The sequence below is a fragment of the Delphinus delphis genome, chromosome 19 (assembly GCF_949987515.2).
Source record: "Delphinus delphis chromosome 19, mDelDel1.2, whole genome shotgun sequence".
In the NCBI taxonomy this organism is placed as follows: Eukaryota; Metazoa; Chordata; class Mammalia; order Artiodactyla; family Delphinidae; genus Delphinus; species Delphinus delphis.
Window position 1 is genome coordinate 15,461,438 of NC_082701.1, and position 25,486 is coordinate 15,486,923.

Below are 25,486 nucleotides of genomic sequence, written 5' to 3' on the forward strand. Positions count from 1 at the left end.
CCCACAGAGCCCTCCTTGGAACTCAGAAATATTAGCATCAGCTGAGCATGGCCCCTTCACAGAGATGTTTGTTTCAGCTTTGTGGGGCCTCTCCCCCAAGCTTCTATGGTTTAATCATCCCAACCTCTTCTCGTTTACAGGCTCAGAAGTGGTAGCTGCTTCCTGAAGTTGCTAAGTCCATGATATCTCAGTGTTCTCTTTTACCTTTTCAGTTCTTTAAAACCTAGTTAACAATTCTTTATATATAACATCTTCTGTTAAAATATCTCTGTGGTTTCTGTCTCCTGGCTAGCCCCTGGCTGAGATAGCATAGAAAATAACAGAACAGCAATTCTTTTACTATGTGATGTTGATAATAAAGCAATATCACAGAACGCAGATGTAAAAGATGTTTTAAAGGCCATCTAGACTAGAGGTCAGCAAACTATGGCCTGTGGATGAAATCTGGCCTGTCGCATAAAGTTTTACTGGAACACAGCCTTGCCTCTTTGTTTAAATAGCTGTTTACCATAGAGTTGAATAGTTTCGACACAGACCATATGGCCTGCAAAGCCTAAAATACTTGCTGACCCCAATCTAGTCAGATCCCCTCCTTTCACAGTTTAGGAGACAGTGAAGTCATTTATCTACAGTGACTCACTTATTCACTGGACAGCCAGGCCTGGAAACCAGCTATCTTAACTCTCACTCCAGTGAGCACTATTTGCATTGTACCCTCCTCTCCTTTTAAACCTAAACAAATCTAATTCTTTCTTAAAAAGCTTATTTTTCATTCCTTCTTCATCTTTGTCACTTTCCCTCAATTCTCTGTTTTTTATGGTTTCAAAGAGCAGTGATCAAACTTGGCAATAAAGGCCTTGCCAATGCACAGTAAGGTGCCCTGCATGTCACAGACCAATACATCTCTGCACTTCAAAATTTTCTGCAGAAGAAACAAAAGAACAAAAGTCCAAATTTGTTATTTTTTTAGTAAGAAAAATACTTATAAGGTACTTTTTAAGCTGATAAACTAAAGAGTAATATGAAAAGACCAATGACAATGAGAATTTTTTATTTTCTTTTATTCACATTAAAACAAAATTCAAATAAAAACTGTAACAGCTGGATGAGTGACAGAAATTTCTGGTTATCATTATGGCAATATTAATGGTACATTATATGACTTTAAAGCAAGGTTCTAGCAGGGTACTTTTACTAAAATGGTTCTATATGCTAACACACTAAGATGGTTTGATATGTTTTAATAAAAAGAGAATATATATTTCATTAACAGTAGGCAGAATGATATAGAAATACACAACATGAAGTGGAGCAAAAAGCTTTGTTAAAAAAAGAAGCCTAAAGTCTTTCCTTTTTATACGTTATATCCATCCATGACTCTTTTAAAGATTAAACTATGGGAGATCTATACTTGGAGTACAGATTTAAGTTAAATAGCAGTTACATAATCCATTTTAATTTCTTTGTATTAAAAAAATCTTCTGGCACAGCCTTCATTTCACAGGTTCAACTTCTTATATTAAATGAAGAGCTACTGACAGCTTTTATAAAATGTAAATGTTTACTGTGAACTTAACAAGTTTTACTAAACTAAGCTTTACTATAGTAATTCCTAGAAAAATGAACATCAGTTGTTCTATTGCTTTTTTTCACAAAACCAAGAAATGTAGTAAAATATATTTTGGAATCAGCACATTTCTCAGTTCAGATAAATGACATTAGAAGAAAAAGAAAAAATATTGCAATAACCGAACTGAAAAACAGGTCATTCCTTTACAAGTCCAAATACTCACAGGCAAACTGAACTAAGGAAAAGCAGAGATATTCAGTATCAAGCACTATAGCTCTGAACCAGCCAATGGGGAACTACTGCTTTATTCTAGACTGCAACTGAGTTATGGTTAGTGTTACCTAAGTCTCTTAAAACATTCATTCTTTTTCTTATTTTGGCAATAATATCTTTTTCTCTGATCTCTGAATCTATCACTATTTTATCAAATAATCCAAAATAATTTCTTTACTGCCTCTTTTCCTTATTAAGTTGTTTTCCTTAGTCTTATTTTCAGTTTCTTTCTGCTTCATCATTTTCAAAATTCTTGTCCCTTCAAATATAGTATTTAAAGACTTAGCAGACAAATACTGGAAAGATCAGCCAAGAGATCTGAAATTCTATGCGCTGTGGCCTTTGTTTCACTAATTGTACGTAGTTGTACTCTCCGGCGTAGTCACATGAATCTTTTCTATTTGCAAGCCAATTTCTGAGAAAAAGTCTTTGTCATACTTTGCCAAACATCTCATTGTCAAAATTTGCTCAGGCTACACTTTTTCTGCTTCCCTGATAGATCCCCCAGGCAGAATTAATTGCTTCTCCCTTTCAGCAACCATATACATATATGGCTAATTAGAACTTGTGTTATTCAGCTAATTGTTTACATGTCTGTCTTCCCTCACTAGATTATGGTAGGTTCTTGAGGGCAACTAGGAAATGTCTGATTCTTCTTTGATAACTACATTCCTTTAGAGTAAATCAGAGTGCCCTGCACGTAATGCTCAATACAGAACTAAATTCCAGGCTAGTCCTACTTAGATTTAGAAATCTGTCTGGCTCTATCCTCACCTTCCTTATTGCTCTGCTTAATGTTTAACAGACATCACTATGGTAATATGCTTGGCTCCAATGATATTCATAAAATCTTCCTTCAGGTACTGCTGATCCTTTACTTTTTTCTATAACACATATCACTTTCTACTGTATTGAATACTATATAAATTACTTATTTATTCTGTTTATTTTACTTTCCCTGGTGAGAATGTAAGTTCCACGAGGGTGAGAATCTTTGTTTTGTTTCTTGATGATTCTCAAGTGCTTAGAAGAGTGCCTGGCATATATAGCATATGCTCAATAAGTGCTATTCTAATGACTAAATAATTGTATTTAACATACACGTTGTGTTTTGCCTATATTTAAACAATCAATGAATAACAAATTAGGTTTTGTCTCATTGGGTTATCTGAAAGCTAAGGATGAAGGAGGTGGCTATAACAACAATGCCTTGTACATCATCATCCCATAAAAACACCAGTGATAGATCTATAGGGACACATATATTCCCACCTTGTAGTGCTACTCTTACTGTGAAATTGTCCTGGCAATTTTTTTGAGATAATTCTGTCAAATTAAATCAATACTGTAATATTTAATGAACACTTTCTAGATACAAATATAAGAATTAATCAGATAAGTTGAAGTGAACTGATGAAATAGGAAAAACAAGTCAACAATAAAAAGTTTTATGTAAAAAGAAAATGCTTTAAAAAAGTAAGCCCATAAAATCTATGTCATTAAAAATCCTTGTTTTCAGAGAAGGAAGAGGGAAGTGGAAAAAGGGAGCATATATTTTTCTGAGACTTCATCAGATTGGAACAGCTGACTCATTTACAGAACATTTAACTGACATACTTTTTGAATTTAATACACAAGTGGGCAGGAAGAAATCCAGCAGATGACATTTGGTACAAAACATTCCAGAGGCAACTCTGTATTACAGAGTTTGGAATCAGTTTAAATTGTTTCTTCTTATATCAGTTGCCACTAATGCAAACAGATTTTAGTAGCACAATTGCCATTCTGGCTGACCTGAGCAGGGAGCCTGGAATGACACTTTATGTTTGCTACAGCCTGGGCAAGAAGCCACTCTGCTGTTCTTACACCCTTGATTCATAAAGCCAACATTCTGACTGCAGAAAAGCCCATTTCTGATTTTACTCTTTTTGGTAAAATCTTTATTACAGTTTCCGATTGGATTCATTTAAATCCCCCAGGATTCCCATTTTGCATTTACCTGATTCTTAAGATCCTTCTCTTAGGAAAATGTGCAGCATCAAACATTAAGAAGCAGATGGTGAGAGTTTATATTTTAACTGACTTCTGTTGTTTGCATGTTTCCCTGATAGACTCTTCATTTTCACACAAAGCACTGAGGACAGCTGTTGTAAGTGAACATTTCCTGCTTCTCATATCCCTCCAATTCATTGCCAATCTCATTTTAAGACATCAAGGATGACCACAGACAGCCTACTCTGATAATTTCTGCCATGCAACCGCAAGTCCACAAGGGTTCTCTGCTTCCTTCCAACACAACAGGCTTAAAAATATGCAATAGTGATTTACATTTTGAAAACAATAAAAGACAGTTTTGATTTTTTCATATTTTACGATTTTAATTTAAAGGTGCATAAACTTCTAAATTTATATTCAGAAAACTGAGCTGCTCCAGGAAAAACCCAACCTTTAATGCTAGGCTGCCAAAACTCACCTTTAATCACTTCATCATTCAAGATAAAAGTTTTTATGTTTTCAGTAAATAGTACTATTTTCATTTGTGGTATATGGAGCTTTTAATTGGTACATTAACTTTAGACTTCACTTGTTTAAGAATCTTTATGTTGCTAAAGGTATATAGCTAAATCTAACTGACCAATATATTTATTCAATCAGACCTACTTTCGTAATCAATAAAAAGTACATGATTGTTTAAAAAATTTCATTACATATGTTACTTCAATACACTGTAGTGAGTTAAAATCTCAGAAAATATTAAAAAAATAAATCACCATAAACATTTTATATGTGCTGACTCCATTCCCTGAAAATAAAAGTGTTATAAAAGCCACATATCCTTTCCAATTCTCTTTAAAATCAAGAATTATGGAATAACACAGACAGTTTTACTCTTCAGAGTTCAATCCAGCATCAGCCTCATATAATTCCTTGACAATTTCCTGGTCGTGACAAATGTGGTCCTGTAAAGATGCCACAAAGCTCAAGCTAAAGAGGATGCTTCTCTTCCCCAGGTGGGGAGAAGTCTAGAACACAGCAAGGACCAATTAAACAACTAATTCCCTAGGTTTTTAAAAATGTGATGAAAATGGTATTTTCATATCATTATTCAACATTAATTGGTCTCTAAAATAAATAATTATATCACTCATACTGAGATAAAGTTTAAAAAAGAAGGAAATTTAAAAGCTGAGTTTGAACAAAGCCTTTTATTACTGGCATTCATCACTCCCCAACCCCATTCATATACTTAGAACAATTTAATAAATAAAATATACTGACTCTTTTCCCTATTTCAAACTCATCTCATATTTGAAATCATCAATCATTCCTGTTCACCAAGGAGATGTGAGTATTTGATCTTCCCCCAGCTTGGGGAACCACTTCTACGTACATTAGAAAGTAAAGGAAAACATATATATCTAGAGCTAAAATGAGAAGAGAGGACCCTCCTGAGCTAATACAATTTACTGTAAAAACTGATTTAGGTATCTAATCACTTAAGCTACTAGAGATTGTGGTCTTATCATATATTTACACACATTATACAGTCAGCAGGTGAAAGTAATTTTGTCCTTCTACATTCTGGAAACACTTTCAACCTATAATCTATTAAATTTTGAAAATAATTGAGTCGTTTGGTTTACTTTCCTGCCTCTGTGTGAGGATCTGAAACCATGGTTTCCAGATACAGAACATGGTCACAGATACAGATACATGGTTTCCCATACAAACTACTCCTTGACCTATGACTTGCCCTGTAGGCAATAGCAGGTCTGTTTGTATTACATTCAACATTGACAAGAAATAATTCTCTGATGAAGTATTTTGTTCAACATAGTCAGTAAGTGCTCCTCCAACAGTATAAAATCCTATTCTCCAGGACAGATCTATTGAAGAAGCATGATCAGTACTGCTTAGGAATCTGAAAAATCTCTGCTAGCCAGAAAGGCCAGTGTTATGAGATGACCACTGTGATAGATGAAAAACTAATCAATAATTAAGGTTTATCAGAATAACAATTTAGACTAATATTATCCCTTTTATTTATGTTTTAACATGAGGGAGGGTAGAAGGAAAAAAAGAAGGAAGAAAGCATTTAACTATGTAAGGAAGTATTTTTCAGTACTTGAGTTAAAATAAACTTCAATAACAAAGAAAAATCAGTGTTTTATAATACTTGATATAAACAGTTTTACTTTCTGTTAAAATGATTTAAAAAAAATGGCACCAAAAGCATGGTCCACAGAAGAAAAATCTGATAAATTGATGTCATCAAATTTTTTGTGTTTCAGATGAATGGATAAAGAAGATGTGGTATATACATACAATGGAGTATTACTTAGCCATAAAAAAGAATGAAATAGTGCCATTTGCAGCAACATGGAAGGACCTAGAGATTATCATACTAAGTGAAGCAAGCCAGACAGAGAAAGACAAATATCATATGATACCACTTGTATGTGGAATCTAAAAAACGATACAAATGAACTCATTTACAAAACAGAAACAGACTTACAGACATAGAAAACAAACTTATGGTTACCAAAGGGGAAAGGGAGGGGGGAGGGAAAAATTTGGAATTTGGGATAAACAGATACACGCTACTATATATAAAATAGATAACCAACAAGGACCTACAGGGTACTGTATTCAGTATCTTGTAATAACCTATAATGGAAAAGAATCTGAAAGAGCATACAAATATATATGTATAACTGAAACACCTTGCTGTACACCTGAAACATTGTAAATCAAGTATACTTCAATAAAGGAATAAAAATTTAAAAAAATTTTGTGTTTCAAAATACATCAATAAGAAAACAAAAAGATAAGCAACAGAGTGGGAGAAAATATTTTACAAACACATCTCTGATAAGGATTCGTATGCAGAATATACAACAAATTCTAACAACTCACTAATAGGAAGACAGACAGCCCATAAAAAATAGTTATTTCACCAGAGAAGATATGTGAATAGCTAATAAGCACACAAAATAAACTCAACATCATTAGTCACTAGGAAAATGCAAATTAAAACCACAAGACAGCATTTCACATCTGCTAGAATAACCATAATAAGAGGTAAGATAATAACAAATGGTAGACGGGAGGTGGAGAAACAGGAGTCTCCACACACTGTGGGTGGTGCAGTCGCTTTGGAAAACAGTTTCGCAGTTTCTTAAAAAGTTAAACATAGATTTACCCTATGATCCAGCAATTCCAATCCTAGGTATCTATTCAAGAGAAATGAAAATATATATCCATTCAAAGACTGGCACAAGAATGTTCATAGCAGCAGTATTCACAATAGCTAAAAAATGGAAAAAACCTCAATGTCCATCAACTTGGTGAATGGACAGATAAAATGAGGTAGAGACGTACAATGGAATACTATTTGCAAGAAAAAGGAACAAACTTCTGATACACCTTAAGTAAATCATCCAGTTCTTGAAGTTATTGGGATATTTTTAATCAACACTAAAAATAGGTATTTCTTCAAAGATCTAGTGATGTCACCTAGGACTGCTATTTCTAAACCAAAGACAAAGGAAAACCCTTCTAGAAAGACAAGAGCTTAAATATATACTTTATATGTATTTTAAGTTGAGGTATAATTTATATACATAGTGTACATAAATCTTAAGTATTTGGCTCAATAAATTTTTATCTGTGTATACACCCATGCAACCACCATTCAGATCAAGATATAGAAGGCTCCCTTAACTGATACTCCCACCAAAGGTAACCACTACTTTAGTTCTTCACCACAGAAGTGCCATAGTTTTGTCTGTCTTTCTGAACTTTATATAAATATACATACTTCATATAGTGTGCACTCCCCACGATGTTGTCTATAGCGGTAGTACATTCTTTTTCATTGTTGTACACAATTCATCAAGACTGTTGATGGACATGTGGATTAACTTCAGCTTTGGGGTATTATAACTAAAACTGATATGAACATTCTTATATCTGTCTTTTGGTGAATATAAGGACTTATTTTTGATGGCTAGTCTATGCAGGAGTGGAATCGCTAGGTCTTAGATAACATGCACATATAGCTTTATACACCTTTAACAGATCTTGCCAAGCAGCTTTACAAAGTGGTAATGCCAATTTATTAATATACCCCCATCAGCGATGTATGACAATTCCAATTGCATCACATCCTCACGAACACTTGTCATTGCCGTTCCTTTTAATTTTTTTAGGTATGGGTATAATGGTATTTCATTGTCAAGAACTGTGAAGGATCTGATATTTTATCCTACTTGTAAGCTAACAAGCCTGGATGCTTGAGGAAGAAGACATGAGACATCTAGGTCATAAATGAAAGACAGTTTATTACTCAGAGGAGTAACAGTAGCCAGAGTATCGACATTGTGTCAGTTATGAGCCCCAATTCCCACAGGGTCATACAAAGAGGGCTCGGTGAAACTCGCACATGCAGATGGTTGTATTGCAAGAGAGACCCTCTGTGCCTATAGACTAGCTTGCATTTTCTAGGATTTTATATAAATGTAATACAGTATGTACTTTTTAAAACTCTGGCTTCTTTCACTCAGCATTAACTATTTTGAGATTCATACATGTTGTTGCAGTATCAGTTCATTCTTTTTACTGCTGGGTAGTATTCACTGTAAAGATATGCTTAATTTGTTTATCCATTCACCTGTTGATGGGCATTTGGGATACTGACAATTTGTGGCCATTACAAATAAAGCTGCTGTGATTTGTGTAAATCTGGGTAAGAACATATGCTTTCATTTCTCTTGTATAAATCTTATTGATTTTTGACCTCACATGTCTCTTACATATATTATAATCACATGTAGCTATATAATATATATTATATTATGTATATAATATGAATATTGTATGTATAATATATATTTTTTAAAGAATCATAATATTAACGTTTTACTAAGAAGAGAGGGGAAAGTGGCTTTTCCTTTTGTGTTTGAATCTGAATTTTTATTTTACATATATAATATATATGAATCTTTAATTTCTAGAATATGTCAGCAGGAACCACTGGGCAAGGAGATTATAGCTCATTTCTTGTTTTGTTTTCTTCTTTATATCTCTCTGTATTAAAAAATCTAATAAATGTTATTTTTTAAGGTAAAAAAGAAGAAGATCTCTCAAGCCACTCTCTCAACTCTATTGATATAACCTGGCAATTCAATTCACTATAATTTTGCACAATACCAGAAGCTTTTAACTATTTTCTCTAACTCCAGGCTTTTGCCCTTCAGTCTATCTTATAAGGGATGGATACGTACAGTCATTCTTTTGAACTGCAAACGTGATAATATGGCTCCTGTTTAAACTCACTATCAACAAAGTAAACCCAACATAACATCAGAGTGCATAAGGTCTTTGGCATCCCTTTCAACCTCATTTTCTACCATTCCTTCCATATACCCCAGGTCCTAGTCATGGAGAAATACCAATTATATGCCAAGTTTTTTAACTTCTTGGTGCCTCCTTCCTCTTTCTTCTCTTAGTCCTTCTAGTGAATTCTTATTTGTCCTTCTCTGTGATGTTTTCTGTTCTTCTCTACCCTACTCTCCCCTTTGCACTTAGATGCTTCCTTCTCTGTGTTCCTATGGTACTTCATAAATTACTGTATTATAGCATTTATCACACTGTAGCCAAGTAGGTTACCAAAACAACAATGGATGTCAGTTAGAATTCCCTCCTGTAATTCTCCCAAAAAATCTTAATATTTGCTTCAGTCACTGTTCCAATGGATATGCAAAAAGTTACCGAAGTACAATTGTAGCCACAAGTATGTTGACGACTACAAACAGTGAAGTTGCTAAATGGCAGTTTGCAAAAATATACCATGAGAGGCAGTTAAGAAGTCTGAAAAATTCACAAATTGAATAATTCCCTAAAAGTTGACCACAATTTAAAAGATTTTATTAAGTAACTAGAATAACAGTGCTTACAAGATAAAATTCTAAATAGACAAAAATCTTACAATCCATATAATGGAAGAATGTACTCTTCACCTGATAAAATACTGCTTGCTTTTTAAAGTTTTTTAAAAAACATATTTCAAATTATACTTTTACCCGGTGATTAAAATACCTGGTATAGAAACCTGGGTTCTATACAGTCAATTTCTTCAATATCTATTAGTTAGAGAAATGTCTGATAACTTATTGATGCTTCTGACAGCTGCCTTATGCCAATTTCTGGAAAGCAACAGTGTTAGAAACCTTTAGAGACAGTGAGGGATGAATCATATCTGTCTAATTAGTTCTGTACAACTTTTTGTAAAACCTAAAGTTAGTTTTTGCATAGGGTAAAATAATGAATCTTTACAGACACTTACTCTCAAGAAGGGAAAAGTATTTTATAATCTCTTTAGTGAACTAAAAAGAGAACAAAAGAAGCTTATACCTCTGTTTCCTACTAAGTGCTCAGTGTTCTTCTCAAATAACAGAGCCAGAATTCTCTTAGAAATCACTGCAGCTTGGTTAAGAAGTAAATTGGGATGTACCATTAAGGCTGGTAGCTATATTTTCTGTTTTTATGTAAGCAAGGACTTAAATGCTTCTCTTTTGGATAGATTGAATTTGCCTAGCAATTTCTCATAAGTTATAGCAGTCTAGGATTCTAAAAATGATGTCATGGTGGGGGATCATCATATTTTAAAGAACCCAGGAGAGAAAGTTTTCTGTCATTATATAAAAGTGAATAATCTTGAAAAATTAATATTAAAATCTTCTGCAGTTACTGATCTTCCAGATGAGCCATGCTCCTCGTAATCACATCTGATGACAGATGCTGATGGTCTCCAGAGGACGGAACAAAGAGTAATGGTTTAGAAAAGGTACAGAAGGGAGACGGGAAAGGCAAGAAGCATCACACCATCATCTGCGTAACATAAATAATTACATCTGGAAAGAGCTCTTGACTACAATAAGTATTTTATTATCTTGTGTCAGTGAGATAAACCCATCCTGACACTCATCAGGCAAGTAAGAAAGACAAACATAACTTTGATTTTGTAGCATGGACAAAGTCCAGATGATGATGCATTTTGAAAATGTCAGAATGCCCAACCGTTCTGCAAAAGTCTTGGTCTGAATTATTAAACAGCAACTTAGCTGTATTAAAAATATCCCTTGACGTAGTTCTGAACAGCTGCTAAAGAATAATGGCTCCATATTCCAGCCACCTATTATCTGTATCATCCCCTTATGACTGAGACTGCTAGTGGTGTTTGAGTTATTCTTTAGCAATGTAGGTACCTGATGATTCTACTATGATAAGATAGCCAGTGTACTGTGAAAATACTGAGCTCTTCGAATGGGGAAGTTGAATTCTTGCCTGCTTGTCACTCTCTCAAACTATAGGTGATGTTTCTGGTAATATAAATTCTACTGAAATATACTTCAATTTAATAATGTTTTTAAAATTTTATTTTGGCTGCACAGCGCAGCTTGTGGGATCTTAGCTCCCTGACCAGGGGTCGAACCCAGGCCCTTGGCAGTGAAAGCTCAGAATCCTAACCACTGGCCTGCCAGGGAATTCTCAAATAATGTTTTTTAAAACGAAAGTTTTTAAAACCTAAAATCTCGAAGTGAAATCATCTGAAAGACTTCTGACGTGAGAAAAGACTTTTAACAGCTTGACAATATATAGGTTCTCTTTTTGATTTTATGTGTTTTTATTTTATATTTATATTTTGCTTTTCTTTTAAGATTTTTTTTGATGTGGACCTTTTTTTTTTTTAAAGTCTTTATTGAATTTGTTACAACACTGCTTCTGTTCTATGTTTTGGTTTTTTGGCCGGAGGCATGTGGGATCTTAGCTCCCTGAGCAGGGATCAAACCCGCAGCCCCTGCTTTGGTAGGTGAAGTCTTAACCACTGGACTGCAAGGGAAGTCCCTATTTTATATTTATATTTTGGAAGCAGAACTAAACAATCACTTAAAGAACACAAACCTTCCCCCAGGTTCAAAAAGATATACACATGTATATTACCCAAACATAAAAGAATAGCTTAGTTGAAGAAGATGAATGGAAAATTTAAATACTGTGAGAGCACAATTTATCTTCATTTCAATATATATGCCAATAAAATGGTGATTTAAAACAAATAAAACTTACCTGCTACTGAATTTGGCCGTGGCATAAGATAAAGAGGAATAGACTGTACTGACTGTGATAAAACTGTTTCCAAATTCCTCTCTGGGATCTTATTCAGACTATAGGTGGAAGCCGTCATGTTTTCATCTACTCGATATAAACAGGAATCCATGCTGGATTTTTGAGACTGCCAAGGCTTTATGTTTCCTCCAGATCCTAATTCTTTACTGCTTTCTCCAACGTATTTTGTGCGTTCCATGTTTTCAGAATAGCTTGTCAAGGTAGCTGAAGAAAAGAGTAAAGTGAATTAAAAAAGAAAACCAAACCTAGAGGTTAATCTGTTTACTACTCTCCAAATACATGACTAGATAATGACAATATCAGAAACATTATTTTTAAAAAGTTACTGATGATCTCATCTCCATCATGAAGTTTAAACAACTGAAACCAAAATATAACTCTCTCACACAGGTTCTCTCTCAAAGATTTACTTTTAACAACTCTATTTGAATGAATTAAATTCATATATCAGTGCCAAAGCGCCTACAAATAGGGCCCATCAATGGTAAAAACTGTGGAATTTCATCAAAAGGGAATGTACATACTTTTCATGGATTGCTGGAGAGCCCCAGAGGTGTCAAAAAGATCTTTATAGTCTTTTTACCCTATATTTTTCCTTCCTGGCCCTTTATATGAAACAAAGAATTAGAGAAAATAGAAACATTCCCTAAGTAGATGCTAATATAGGAGAAAGAGTCTGTCTAAGTAAGGAAACACTACAAGGCCTCTGTTTTTAATTAAAAATTCAGTTCATATATTTATCTTTCAGTCATAAATAGCCCAACGGATCCTAACCTTTTTGCCACCAAACACAATGTTACACCTTCCCCAATGAGATTTTATGGGTTCTATAGCATACTGTATAATTTCTAAATATGTTCAGTGATAATATATAGGTGTAAATTTATATTATGTGTGTATGTGTCTGTGTGCGTTCTTTTTAAACAGATGCATGCGTCTTTTCCTAATTTCTGGAAATTGTATTATTACTTTAAAATATATTTAAACATTTTTCTTTCTGTAAAATTTGACTGAAGTATAATTTCATTTGGTGTAAAGATGTGGTGATTCAGCTGGCTTTTAATTCTTAGCTAGAGGCTTGGAGTTCACACAGCTGCTAGGGTCAGTATGATGAAAGCTGGAGAATGTAAAACTTGTTTCCCGGAGGACTTGTCTACATGTAAAGTGTCTGTTAGTTAACCCTTTGCCTTTCATGGTTTTTTTTGGTGGTGTGTCCCAGCAGAAGTTTTTAATCCTTAGGTCCCAAATCAGAGCTGGCTAAGATTCACTTGTATCTGTGTGGTCTCACCCTGGTATATATTCCAAAAATATACCCCTTTTCTCCAGATAAACCCTGAGCACATTCAGTAGGCTCCAAACACTGGAACACGACACCTTTAAAGGTCTGAGAAGGTAGTAATGGGTTTCACTATTTTCAATATTTCAAATAATTTGTAAGTAATAATATGTTTTCAAATAATTTATAAGTAATAATATGTTGACTAGTTACCTAAAACATCAAGCTTCTATAAACATAGCTGCAATTATATCAAGGGTGATAACATTAGTTATCTCACGTTGAACAGAAATTTTGGCATATATATATATGTATACATATCATATGTATATATATATATCATACATATATATATATAATATATATAACATATATATATATAAACATATATAACATTTGATAAATAAAAAATGAGATAGAAGCTATTGGATAATGAATAGAGTGATGCTGAAAAGTTTTTCAAAAATACAGGGCCTGTCAATAAAAATTATGAAAGTCCTCATTGGTGGTGAAAAGATTTGAGAAACTTTGAATTAGTTCATGGTACAAAGAATTATTCATTGGCCTATGGACCCTATTTTATCATTTAAATGATAAAGTTTATAATAAGGAAGGGCTTCTATGGTCATGGTATTTAAAAGTAAAGACAAGGAAGACATCCAGTTTACCAGTGTGAGAAGAGCAGTGATGTCATTTTGCACTACAACTGTACTATCTGCATGAACCAAACCTGTTATTACATAGTTCACTTGTTTTTCAAACCCAAAGTATCCCTTGCCCTTTTTCACTAGAGAGAAATGTATCTAGTCCCTGGCACACAGTATATGATCAACAAATATTTGTTGAGAGGATGAATAAATTAGTTTTATTGGATGCTCAATGGTCCAGAACCACTGGGGCACAGAAAGAGTGAAAACAGACAACTCACATAAAATACCAGAAGTAAAATCCTCTGGTTAACCATTCCCATTTAGGAATTTTGTACATTTTTGCTTCATTGATGCTTTTCACAGAATATGGTGACTTTTAGTTTATTTCATTCACTTATCTAGCCAATAAAATTTTATTGAGCAACTAGTATGTGTCAGACTACAGTGGCGAACAAGATAGGTCCTAAATCTTTAATCCCAGAAAAAGGACAATCCTGTGGCAAAAGAGGCCACACACAGAAAAAATGAAGAATCACAAACTGAAATGCTATTTTTTTTTTCTTGAGGTACGCGGGCCTCTCACTGCCGTGGCCTCTCCCGCTGCGGAGCACAGGCTCTGGACGCCCAGGCTCAGCGGCCATGGCTCACGGGCCCAGCCGCTCCGCGGCATGTGGGATCTTCCTGGACCAGGGCACGAACCCGTGTCCCCTGCATCGGCAGGCGGACTCTCAACCACTGCGCCACCAGGGAAGCCCTGAAATGCTATTTTTAATAACAACATGCTAATGTCTGCATATTAGTCAATTTTACGGATGCTCCTATTTTACTCAACCACTCTAGAGTGAGAACTTATCATATCACTTAAAGTCAACAAGGTGAATGAAGCTCCAGAGAATGCAATGATATTTTGATTCCTGTGGCTACTACAAGTTTCAGAAGTCTAAAGCCCAAGCAGTCTATATGTCAGACACTGGCCTACATAAATTAAGCACCCCCATGTGCAAAGTTTCTATGAGTGGAGTTGAAGAGGAAGACATGGCCTCGCATTGAAAATTATATATATTTGTTTTCCACTAGACCTATTCTATCTCCATTTTAATTCTCTAGACCTAGTCATTCCCATGTGGAACAAAGAATAGTGGGAAATATTGAGTTGTAAGTAATTAAGGAGATTTTTCTCAGAATTTCTCCATTTTCCTTCCTTGATATAGAAAAATAAATTGCTACCTCAGTACAAAGAACTGCTTACATGGCATTTCTGTTTATATTGCCATATAGGCCAGGAAGATAGTGTGAGGAAGTAGGAATTACAGGCTTATAAACAGGCTCATTGTGAATAAAATTAGCTCCATATATTTAAGTTTTATTGAGGTACAATTTATATACCATAAAATGCACCCATTGTAAGTGTACATGGGTACAAGCACATTTGCTTGTCATCTATAATAATTAAAAACTGATAGTAGGGACTTCCTTGGTGGCACTGTCATTAAGATTCCACGCTCCCAATGTAGGGGGCCTGGGTTTGATCCCTGATCCAGGAACTAGATCCCACAGGCATGTCTCAACTAAGGAGCCCACCTGCCACAACTAAGGAGCCCATGTGCTGCAACTAAGAAGCACTCGAGCCACAACTAAGGAGTCCGTGAGCCACAAGTAAGGAGCCTGCCTGCTGCAACCAAGACCCGACACAACCAAATAAACAAACAAATAAATATTAAAAATAACTGATAGTAATAATTTTTATCTTGATTCACTACTTTGCTTTTGCTGATAAAAACTAAATTTTTAATGCTGGATAATAGTCTTAGGTCATCTGTTCTGAGAGAGAATTATTTTAGAACCATGCACTGTTTTGTAATAATTAGGACCATGGGTTTTGAAGTTATACAGACCTGAACTTGAATCTTAGCTTTGCCTCTTAATATCTATGTGATCTGGGACCAATTATTTTTGAATCTCAGTTTTCTAAGTCTAAGAAAGATTGTTATAGTATTATGTAAGACAGAATTAATTTACAGCTAGACTGGGCCAGCCCTACACTTATCTCTGGGGATGCCTGGAACTCTGGTACTGACTCTTAGCCAAGATAAGGTCAACAGGGATAACTAATGATTTATAATTTGCTGTTTAAAGTTTGAAACTCCCCTGGTAGCAACCAGGTCTAGTTGTTTATTGACAGCTTACACCTGGACTACTTAGACAGCCTGGCTTAGCTATGTGACCAGAGGGGCATAAAAAGCTTCACTGTAAACTTCTGGGGAGCTCTCCTGAAACCAAGATTCCTTATACAAATCTCGGTGATTTATACTCTGGGGACAGGCACATCCTATTTGATTAAGAAGGAACCTGGATATATATGGAATCTAAAAAAACAAAAATGGTTCTGAATAACCTAGGGGCAGGACAGGAATAAAGACGCAGATGTAGAGAATGGACTTAAGGACACGGGGAGGGGGAAGGGTAAGCTGGGACGAAGAGAGCAAGTGGCATGGACATATATATACTACTAAATGTAAAACAGATAGCTAGTGGGAAGCAGCCGCATAGCTCAGGGAGATCAGCTCGGTGCTTTGTGTCCACCTAGAGTGGTGGGATGTGGGGGTGGGAGGGACGCAAGAGGGAGGAGATATGGGGATACACGTATATGTATAGCTGATTCACTTTGTTATACAGCAGCAACTAACAACAATGTAAAGCAATTATACTCCAATAAAGATGTTAAAAAGAAAAAAAGAACGTGGAGAACTGCACTTGGGAATGGATCCTCGGTGCTCGCCGGCATTCTCTTTCGCCTGCTGTACTGTATCTTTACTAAAACCTTTTTGTAAGCATTTTTCTGCGGAGTCTTATGTACGCTTTCAATTATCTGATCCTGTGAAACCTTTACAACTATTTTCTTATAAGATGATTGTAAGGAATAAGTAATGGTACCTGCCTCGTACTTTGTACTCAATCAATGGTTGTTGTTACTACTATTATTATTATTGTTATTTTAGTTAGGTCAATTATGCAAGAGAAATGCTCTGTTTGGTCTCCTTGATCAATTTAATAGGCAGTATCTAGACTTCTTTAACATATATGCCATGCCATGTAAATATAACGCTACAGCTACCAAAAATTTATTAGTGCTAAGTAAGTAGAAGGTGGGAAGGATGACAGAGTCACTGGCACAATAACTGGAGAAACTTAGCAGTGAAGATACAATTGCACATTTCTGAAAACAGGTTGGAGAAAATATAAAAAAATAACTCAAGTTATCTAATGTTCAAGTTTATGACTCAGGGAGGTGATTTTTTAAACGTGAAAATTTGGATCAAAAAAAGAACATACAACATCCTACTGGAATATATGTTACTAAACGAACAAAGGTCTTTGATTAGGAGTTTCTGATTTTGCTCTTTAGTTACTAATGTGAAATACTAGGAAAACATAATCACTGAACAATGAGCAAAGCTGTAGATGTTTCATCTTCCTAGGTGTTAAGTGATATAAGGCTAAAGGATATAAGAACAAATTTGGCAATAAATCAGAACCTAAAGAAAAAAAATTCTGAGATTTAATTAAAAGAGGGAATTCAAGAATTATACCTTTCTGGGACTTCCCTGGAGGCACAGTGGTTAAGAATCTGCCTGCCAATGCAGGGGACACAGGTTTGATCCCTGGTCCAGGAAGATCCCACATGCCGTGGAGCAACTAAGCCTGTGCACCACAACTACTGAGCCTGTGCTCTAGAGCCCGCGAGCCACAACTACTGAGCCTGAGTGCCACAACTACTGAAGTCTGTGTGCCTAGAGGCCATTCTGTGCAACAAGAGAAGCCACAGCAATACGAAGCCCATGCACTGCAATGAAGAGTAGCTCCCGCTCACCGCAACTAGAGAAAGCCCGCGTGCAGCAATGAAGACCCAGTGCAGCCAAAAATAAAAAATAAACAAATAAATTAAAAAAAAAGAAATTTAAAAAGAATTATACCCTTCTGGAAGGAACTGTGATCTCCAGATAAACAAAAGGCAAGAAACATGCCTAAATGGATCCATGCTTAAATTCATTTTGCTACGTAACACCATACCAAAACAGCCCATTATTAAAACTTAACATGAAAAAGGAATAGGATATAAAAATGATGTATATCTCACAGAGTTTATGATTATCAAGATTTTTGCTCGAAGCTATATAGGAGCTTATATATAAGCTAATAGGAGATTATATGTAGTTGGTGGTATTTAACTAGCCACATATATAAGACCATTATACCATTAAAGTTATACCAATAAAATAAAAGAGTAACAAATATGGGGGCTTCCCTGGTGGCGCAGTGGTTGAGAGTCCGCCTGCTGATGCAGGGGACGTGGGTTCATGCCCCGGTCCGGGAAGATCCCACATGCCGCGGAGCGGCTGGGTCTGTGAGCCATGGCCGCTGTGCCTGTGCGTCCGGAGCCTGTGCTCCGCCAACGGGAGAGGCCACAACAGTGAGAGGCCCGCGTACCACAAAAAAAAAAAAAAGAAAAAAGTAACAAATATGAAATTACATTGTAAACACCTGACAATCATGTCAGTGACATTTTACCACATATTTAAGAAACGTTGTGAGTTTGAGGAAAGGGAAGCTATGACTGGAACAGAGAATGCTTTCTGTGGTAAAAATTAAATTACATCTGGGGTGAATCTAGACCACATAGAATCTAAGAAGTTACAGTTATTTACAACCTTTTAGAATCTGAGAGAGGAACTTTTTACATTAACAATACTTAAAAATTCAGGAACTCTGCATTTCTAGTATTCTGATTCTTATAACTAGAATTCTACATATTTTGGCATGCTGTAAGAGTGATACAGCAGGCATCACTGAAATTCTGATTGCTATAATTACAAAATGTAATCATAAGGAATTCACACTGAACTGACTGATATATAAAGAAATCAAAAATAGATAATTTAAATTAATACATTTAATAACTTTTGTGCTTTTCGCTGACAGGGCAAGATTTAAATATGGAACACTAATAAACCACAGACCATCTTGGAAGTTTTTGTTTGAAATAATTAAGCAATATTTAATTTGGAAAAGCAGATGTTTCTATAATCAGCGGGGAAAATACTTGAAACATATTTAACAGTTAAGGCAGGCTAGCCTTGAGATTTCCAAGGTAATAACAATATCTTTGACTATTATTACTTATGCCATATACAATTTTCTTCCAAATCAGACTGAAGTGAAAAAAAACTAAAGGGAAACAAGTCATTTCTCAAGATAAGCTGCTCACATATAATTCGATAACTACTCTATAGTCTTATGTAATTTTAGGAACAGACATTATTCTCTTTCTTCTCTCATTATTTTGCAAGTAAATCTGTTTCAGTATTTATACACATTAAAGAATGGAAGTTCATTATTCTTCAAATTAGCTCTCTTATCCACAAAGGCACTTATATTTACAAGGAACACAATTTTGGAAATTTATCAGAAAAAAAAAATGAGGAACACTGTCTGCCATAAGTCAAAGCAGGATCTCATTTTTAATTTTCCGAACATTATGAACATTTATTCTGAACACTCACTGACATGTTAAGCTTCCACTTTGAAAGGTAACTACTTGTAAACGGATTTTATCCAATCTGTCAGTACCATGCCTTCTGCTTGGATGAATGTATTTCTAAAGCTATTTTTTAATGTATGGCAGAATAGATGATATGCAGTTACAGACACTCTAATAAGATCAACAGAAGAACCCAGGAAGAGGTGTGGCTGGGATTATAAAAGTCACTGGGCCAAAATGAATCATAAAGAGAATTTAAGAGAATAAGATTAGTCGATGGAGAATTCTAATCTCTATTATTTATTAAAAATTTAATAAAGTTCCATCTTGTACCCAATGGTCACTCTAAACACTCTAAACACCTGTCAAAAAGTAAAGTGCCAGGTCAGTCCTTTATCCCCTATCCTTCCACACTTAAGCTTTCTTTCCTTTGAGCACCTACTATGCTACCATATGTCAGTCACTGGACTAGGTGCTACAGATACGGATGAATAAGACACAATTTTGCCTAACAAGAAACAGTCTAATGGTGAAAAGCAGGCTCCAAAAGTAATTATAATACCATGTGTTAAATGTAATGGTACAGATATGCACAGGTATTACTGGGAACACGGAATAATAATATGTATTGGATAGGAGGTGGAGTGGAGAAGCGAAGAGAGGTGGTGGTAGTAGTGGTGACAGAATACTCAGGGTGAATCTTAAAAAATATGTAGGAGTTAGTCAAATTTAAGAGGGAGAGAGGAGATTACAAGGCAGAATGATCAATATGAGCAAAAGCACAGAGATGAAAAAATGAATGTGTCAGGTAACAACAAAATCGAAAGTTGCCAGAATAATATATACAAGGCCGAAAGTAGTGGGCTTGAAGGCTGGAGAAATTGGCTGCGGTCAGATCAGGAGAGCCTGGCCTTTATCTGCTAGGTAAATGGGAGTCAAAGGAGTGATCTGATCAGATTTGATTTTCAGGTAGTTCACTACATCTTATAGATAACAGAATCAAAACAGTAATTGTTTTTCAGTTAATTCACTTTGGTGGCTGTGTGAAAAACAGACTTAGGACAAGGCAAAAAACGCAGAGAGAACAGTTAGATTTGTATTAATCTAGGTCTAAGATAATGCGGACTATCAAGGCAATGCTAGGAAAGATGAAAAAACATACAGGGATGAGAAATACAGGGGGAAGGAAGGTGGGAAGGACTCTCCTCTTGGCTTTCTAGCTTGGGTTCCTGGGTAGGTAGTGATGTCATTGTAAGAGGATATTTTGGACAAGTTTTTGCAAATAAATTTGAAAGAAAAACCATTACTAAGGAAAAGAGATTCAGAAAGAAAAAGAAAAAAATTTAAGTCCTATAGTATTAAATACACTGAAATAGTAGTTTAAAAGATTGACATAAAGAAAATAACAGGTCTGAAATATTTTAATGGCAGGTCCTACTAAATAGTCCAGAAACAGGTAATTCCAATTTTCTATAAACTATTTCAGAGGTTAGGAAAAGAGGTCAATTTTCATCATATTTTATCTATGTATTTTATTTAGTTAAAATATTTAGCTATTTAATGATAATACCTTCATAATGACTTCTCATATAAAGTAAGCACAAGTCAGAAATTATTATGTTACATACTGAGGGTACATTAAATTATTAGACATGAATCCTGCCTTTTAGGAGCTATATAGTAAGTTTTAAAATCAGGAAATGTGAGTCCTCCAACTCTGTTCTCCTTTTTCAAAATTGTTTTGATTATTTGGGGTCCTTTGAGATTTCACAGGAATTTTAGAATGGGTGTTTCTATTTCTGCAAAGAACATTGTTGGGATTATGACAGGGATTTCACTGATTCTGCAGATTGCTTTGAGGAATATTATTTTAACAATATCAGTCTTCCAATCCATGAACACAGGATATATTTCCAATTATTTAAGTCTTTTAAAATTTCTTTAGCAATGTTTTGTGGTGTTTAGTGTAAATGCCTTTTGCCTCCTTAGTTAAATTTATTCCTAAGTATTTTATTCTTTTTGATGCTACTGTAATGGAATTGCTTTCTTAATTTTATTTTTTTTGGTTATCCATTGTTAGGGTATAGAAATGCAACTGGTTTTTGTATGTTGATTTTGTATCCTGTAACTTTGCTGTAAAAATATTCTTTTTATCAACTCATTATTTATTTAAAGTGAATAAATTCACGTCGATGTATATTCATTTAAGTACTAGAGATATGCTTAGTTGACATGGCATTAAAATATTTGCAATAATATCTAAACAAATAAATATTTTGATTTGATAACCTTTAGAAGGAAGCCAAATGAGGAAAAAATATTTCATTGTCTTTATTCCTTTATCGTTTTCACTTTCCTAGTCTCTTCAGCTTCTGTCATTTGTTGAACAGCCTCTCCTCACCCCTTCCTTGAAACTTTTATCTTCCTTGGCACTGGTAACATTATACTGCCCCAGTTTTTCTCCTATCTGTCTGACTACCCTTTTTCTGTATCTACTGGCTCATTCTCACACCGCTCACCCCCTGCTCAATTTGAACATGCCCTAAGATTCTGTGCTCAGTCTTCTTTTCTTCTCTTTGCATTTCTTTGTCTTCAGAGTCTTCTTTTCCCAAAACTTTGCTCACATGTGACTGACTCCCCTTAACAAGTATACAACAGGCAATAATACGAAGAACTGAGAACCACCAAGAAACTACTAGTTCAGCGAGGGATAAACTTTTTCTGAACCACTTCTGTTGGTAGACAGATGACGCATGTGAATTTACAAGAAGAAGTAGAAAGAACTTTTTCTATTCATCCATTCTTTTATCAGATAATATCTTTAAAGGACTGGTTAAGCAGGGAGAGATACCTCTCATTTTGTTTACCCTTTATGTCTCTCTCCTGTACCATTAAAAAGAAAAGGACACATTTTATATATACAACTCAGTAACTCAAAAGCAGAATTTCTGAAAACCTTGAGCTTGTGTAATTATTTTAAAAAGAAAAAAAGACACAAAATCCTTTCTTTTTTAATGATTAATATAAAAACCAACTTACCAATGATACCGCTATCTCTGCTTTCAAGGGTGGAGGTTGGACTAGTGACAGCCCCATAGCTGCTATCCTTGGCAGTTGCATTTGTACTGACTTGCGGGAGAGTAGAGCAGGGGCTACTGGCTGGTGGAGAGGCAGTGCTGCTAGTCAAGGTGGAACAGGGACTTATCCTCTGGGTGATTGCTGAGGTCTGAAAAATTTAAATGAAAAATGAGATAAACTGATCAGCTGTTAAAGTAAAATATATCTTATGGTAAAACAATTTATGGTAAAACAATATATCTTATGGTAAAACAAAAAAAAATTCTTATGCTTTGATAAGAAAAAAAAAAATTCACATGCACAACTTTTACATCTATTAGGTTCTGTTTGTTTTTGCCTTCCGGGATAAAGCATTCTGTGTTCTATAATTAAGGTGAAACTTGATAAATTTAACATGAGCAGAGACTGGCCTGTTTTTCTGCCTAGGAAACTCACAGTGACCAGTAGTCTTTATCACTGCTATGAACTAACAGAGGAATTTATTAGTCACAAAATTTTCTTGCTATTTTCAATCGAAATTTTTCTGAAGGCTTGGAACTTTTTCTTGCTAATAATTTTCTTTGGATAGAAAAAAAAATCTCTGCAGCCAAAGAGAAATAAAAATAAAGTTCTTAATGCAAATAAATGGGTTTTTTTTGATACACAGGTGGTTGCTCAGAGGCAATAAATGAATGCAGGGAAAATGCCTTATCTAAAAGTTTGTCAAATAAAATAGATCAAACAATATTAATTAATACAAAATGAAATAATTTCTCTGTAGAAACTGATTACAGGCTGAGATCACTGAGTGATTCTTACTCCTAAAGTTACCTCCTTTTCACATTTTTGATGGGAAGTAATGAATAATCACCAAAAAGACTGATGCTAATATATTCTGGTTTACCTAATTTAATTAAATTCGCTTTTCTTTAGCTCTTTCTACCCAAATAAATTAATGAAATAATGAATGAAAGTCTATGTTTTTTCAAACACTCAAGAAATGTTATCCTACCCTGATACCAAAACCAGACAAAGATGTCACAAAGAAAGAAAACTACAGGCCAATATCACTGATGAACATAGATGCAAAAACCCTCAACAAAATACTAGCAAACAGAATCCAACAGCACATTAAAAGGATCATATACCATGATCAAGTGGGGTGTATCCCAGGAATGCAAGGATTCTTCAATATATGCAAATCAATCAATGTGATAAACCATATTAACAAATTGCAGGAGAAAAACCATATGATCATCTGAATAGATGCGAAAAAAGCGTTCGACAAAATTGAACACCATTTATGATAAAAAAAAACCTCCAGAAAGTAGGCATAGAGGGAACTTACCTCAACATAATAAAGGCCATATATGACAAACCCACAGCCAACATCGTTCTCAATGGTGAAAAACTGAAACTATTTCCACTAAGATCAGGAACAAGACAAGGTTGTCCACTCTCACCACTCTTATTCAACATAGTTTTGGAAGTTTTAGCCACAGCGATCAGAGAAGAAAAGGAAATAAAAGGAATCCAAATCGGAAAAGAAGAAGTAAAGCTGTCACTGTTTGCAGATAACACGATACTATACGTAGAGAATCCTAAAGATGCTACCAGAAAACTACTACAGCTAATCAATGAATTTCGTAGAGTGCCAGGATACAAAATTAATGCACAGAAATCTCTTGCATTCCTATATACTAATGATGAACAATCTGAAAGAGATATTAAAGAAACACTCCCATTTACCATTGCAACAAAAAGAATAAAATACCTAGGAATAAACCTACCTAAGGAGACAAAAGAGCTGTATGCAGAAAGCTGTAAGACACTGATGAAAGAAATTAAAGATGATACAAACAGATGGAGAGATATACCATGTTCTTGGATTGGAAGAATCAACACTGTGAAAATGATTCTACTACCCAAAGCAATCTACAGATTCAGTACAATCCCTATCAAACTACCAATGATATTTTTCACAGAGCTAGAATAAAAAAATTCACAATTTGTGTGGAAACACCAAAGACCCCAAAGAGCCAAAGCAATCTTGAGAAAGAAAAATGGAGGTGGAGGAATCAGGCTCCCTGACTTCAGACTATACTACAAAGCTACAGTCAGCAAGACAGTAATGGTACTGGCACAAAAACAGAAATATAGATCAATGCAACAGGATAGAAAGCCCAGAGATAAACCCACACACATTTGGTCACTTTATTTTTCATAAAGGAGGCAAGAATATACAGTGGAGAAAAGACAGCCTCTTCAATAAGTGGTGCTGGGAAAACTGGACAGCTCCATGCAAAGGAATGAAATTAGAACACTCCCTAACACCATACACAAAAATAAACTCAAAATGGATTAAAGACCTAAATGTTAAGACCAGACACCATCAAACTCTTAGAGGAAAACATAGGCAGAACACTCTATGACATAAATCACAGCAAGATCCTTTTTGACCCACCTCCTAGAGCAAGCGAAATAAAAACAAAAATAAACAAATGGGACCTAATGAAACTTAAAAGCTGTTGCACAGCAAAGGAAACCATAAACAAGACGAAAAGACAACCCTCAGAATGGGAGAAAATATTTGCAAATGAAGCAACTGACAAAGGATTAATCTCCAAAATATGCAAGCAGCTCATGCAGCTTAATATCCAAAAACAAACAACCCAATCCAAAAATGGGCAGAAGACCTAATAGACATTTCTCCAAAGAAGATATACAGAGTGCCAACAAACACATGAAAGGATGCTCAACAACACTAATCATTAGAGAAATGCAAATCAAAACTACATGAGATATCATCTCACACCAGTCAGAATGGCCATCATCAAAAAATCTAGAAACAATAAATGCTGGAGAGGGTGTGGAGAAAAGGGAACCCTCTTGCACTGTTGGTGGGAATGTAAATTGATACAGCCACTGTG

General features: G+C 35.0%; 1 protein-coding gene across 1 annotated transcript in view; it reads right to left on the reverse strand.

The window, feature by feature from the left end:
- Positions 1–25,486, reverse strand: part of TANC2 (tetratricopeptide repeat, ankyrin repeat and coiled-coil containing 2) — a 352,607-nt gene that overhangs the window by 119,779 nt on the left and 207,342 nt on the right. The window contains exons 7-8 of the mRNA XM_059997849.1: positions 22,539–22,725; positions 11,975–12,238 (exon numbers count right to left, since the gene is read on the reverse strand). Of these exons, the coding sequence (XP_059853832.1) occupies positions 11,975–12,238; positions 22,539–22,725 (451 nt within the window). The remainder of the gene's footprint in view (positions 1–11,974; positions 12,239–22,538; positions 22,726–25,486) is intronic.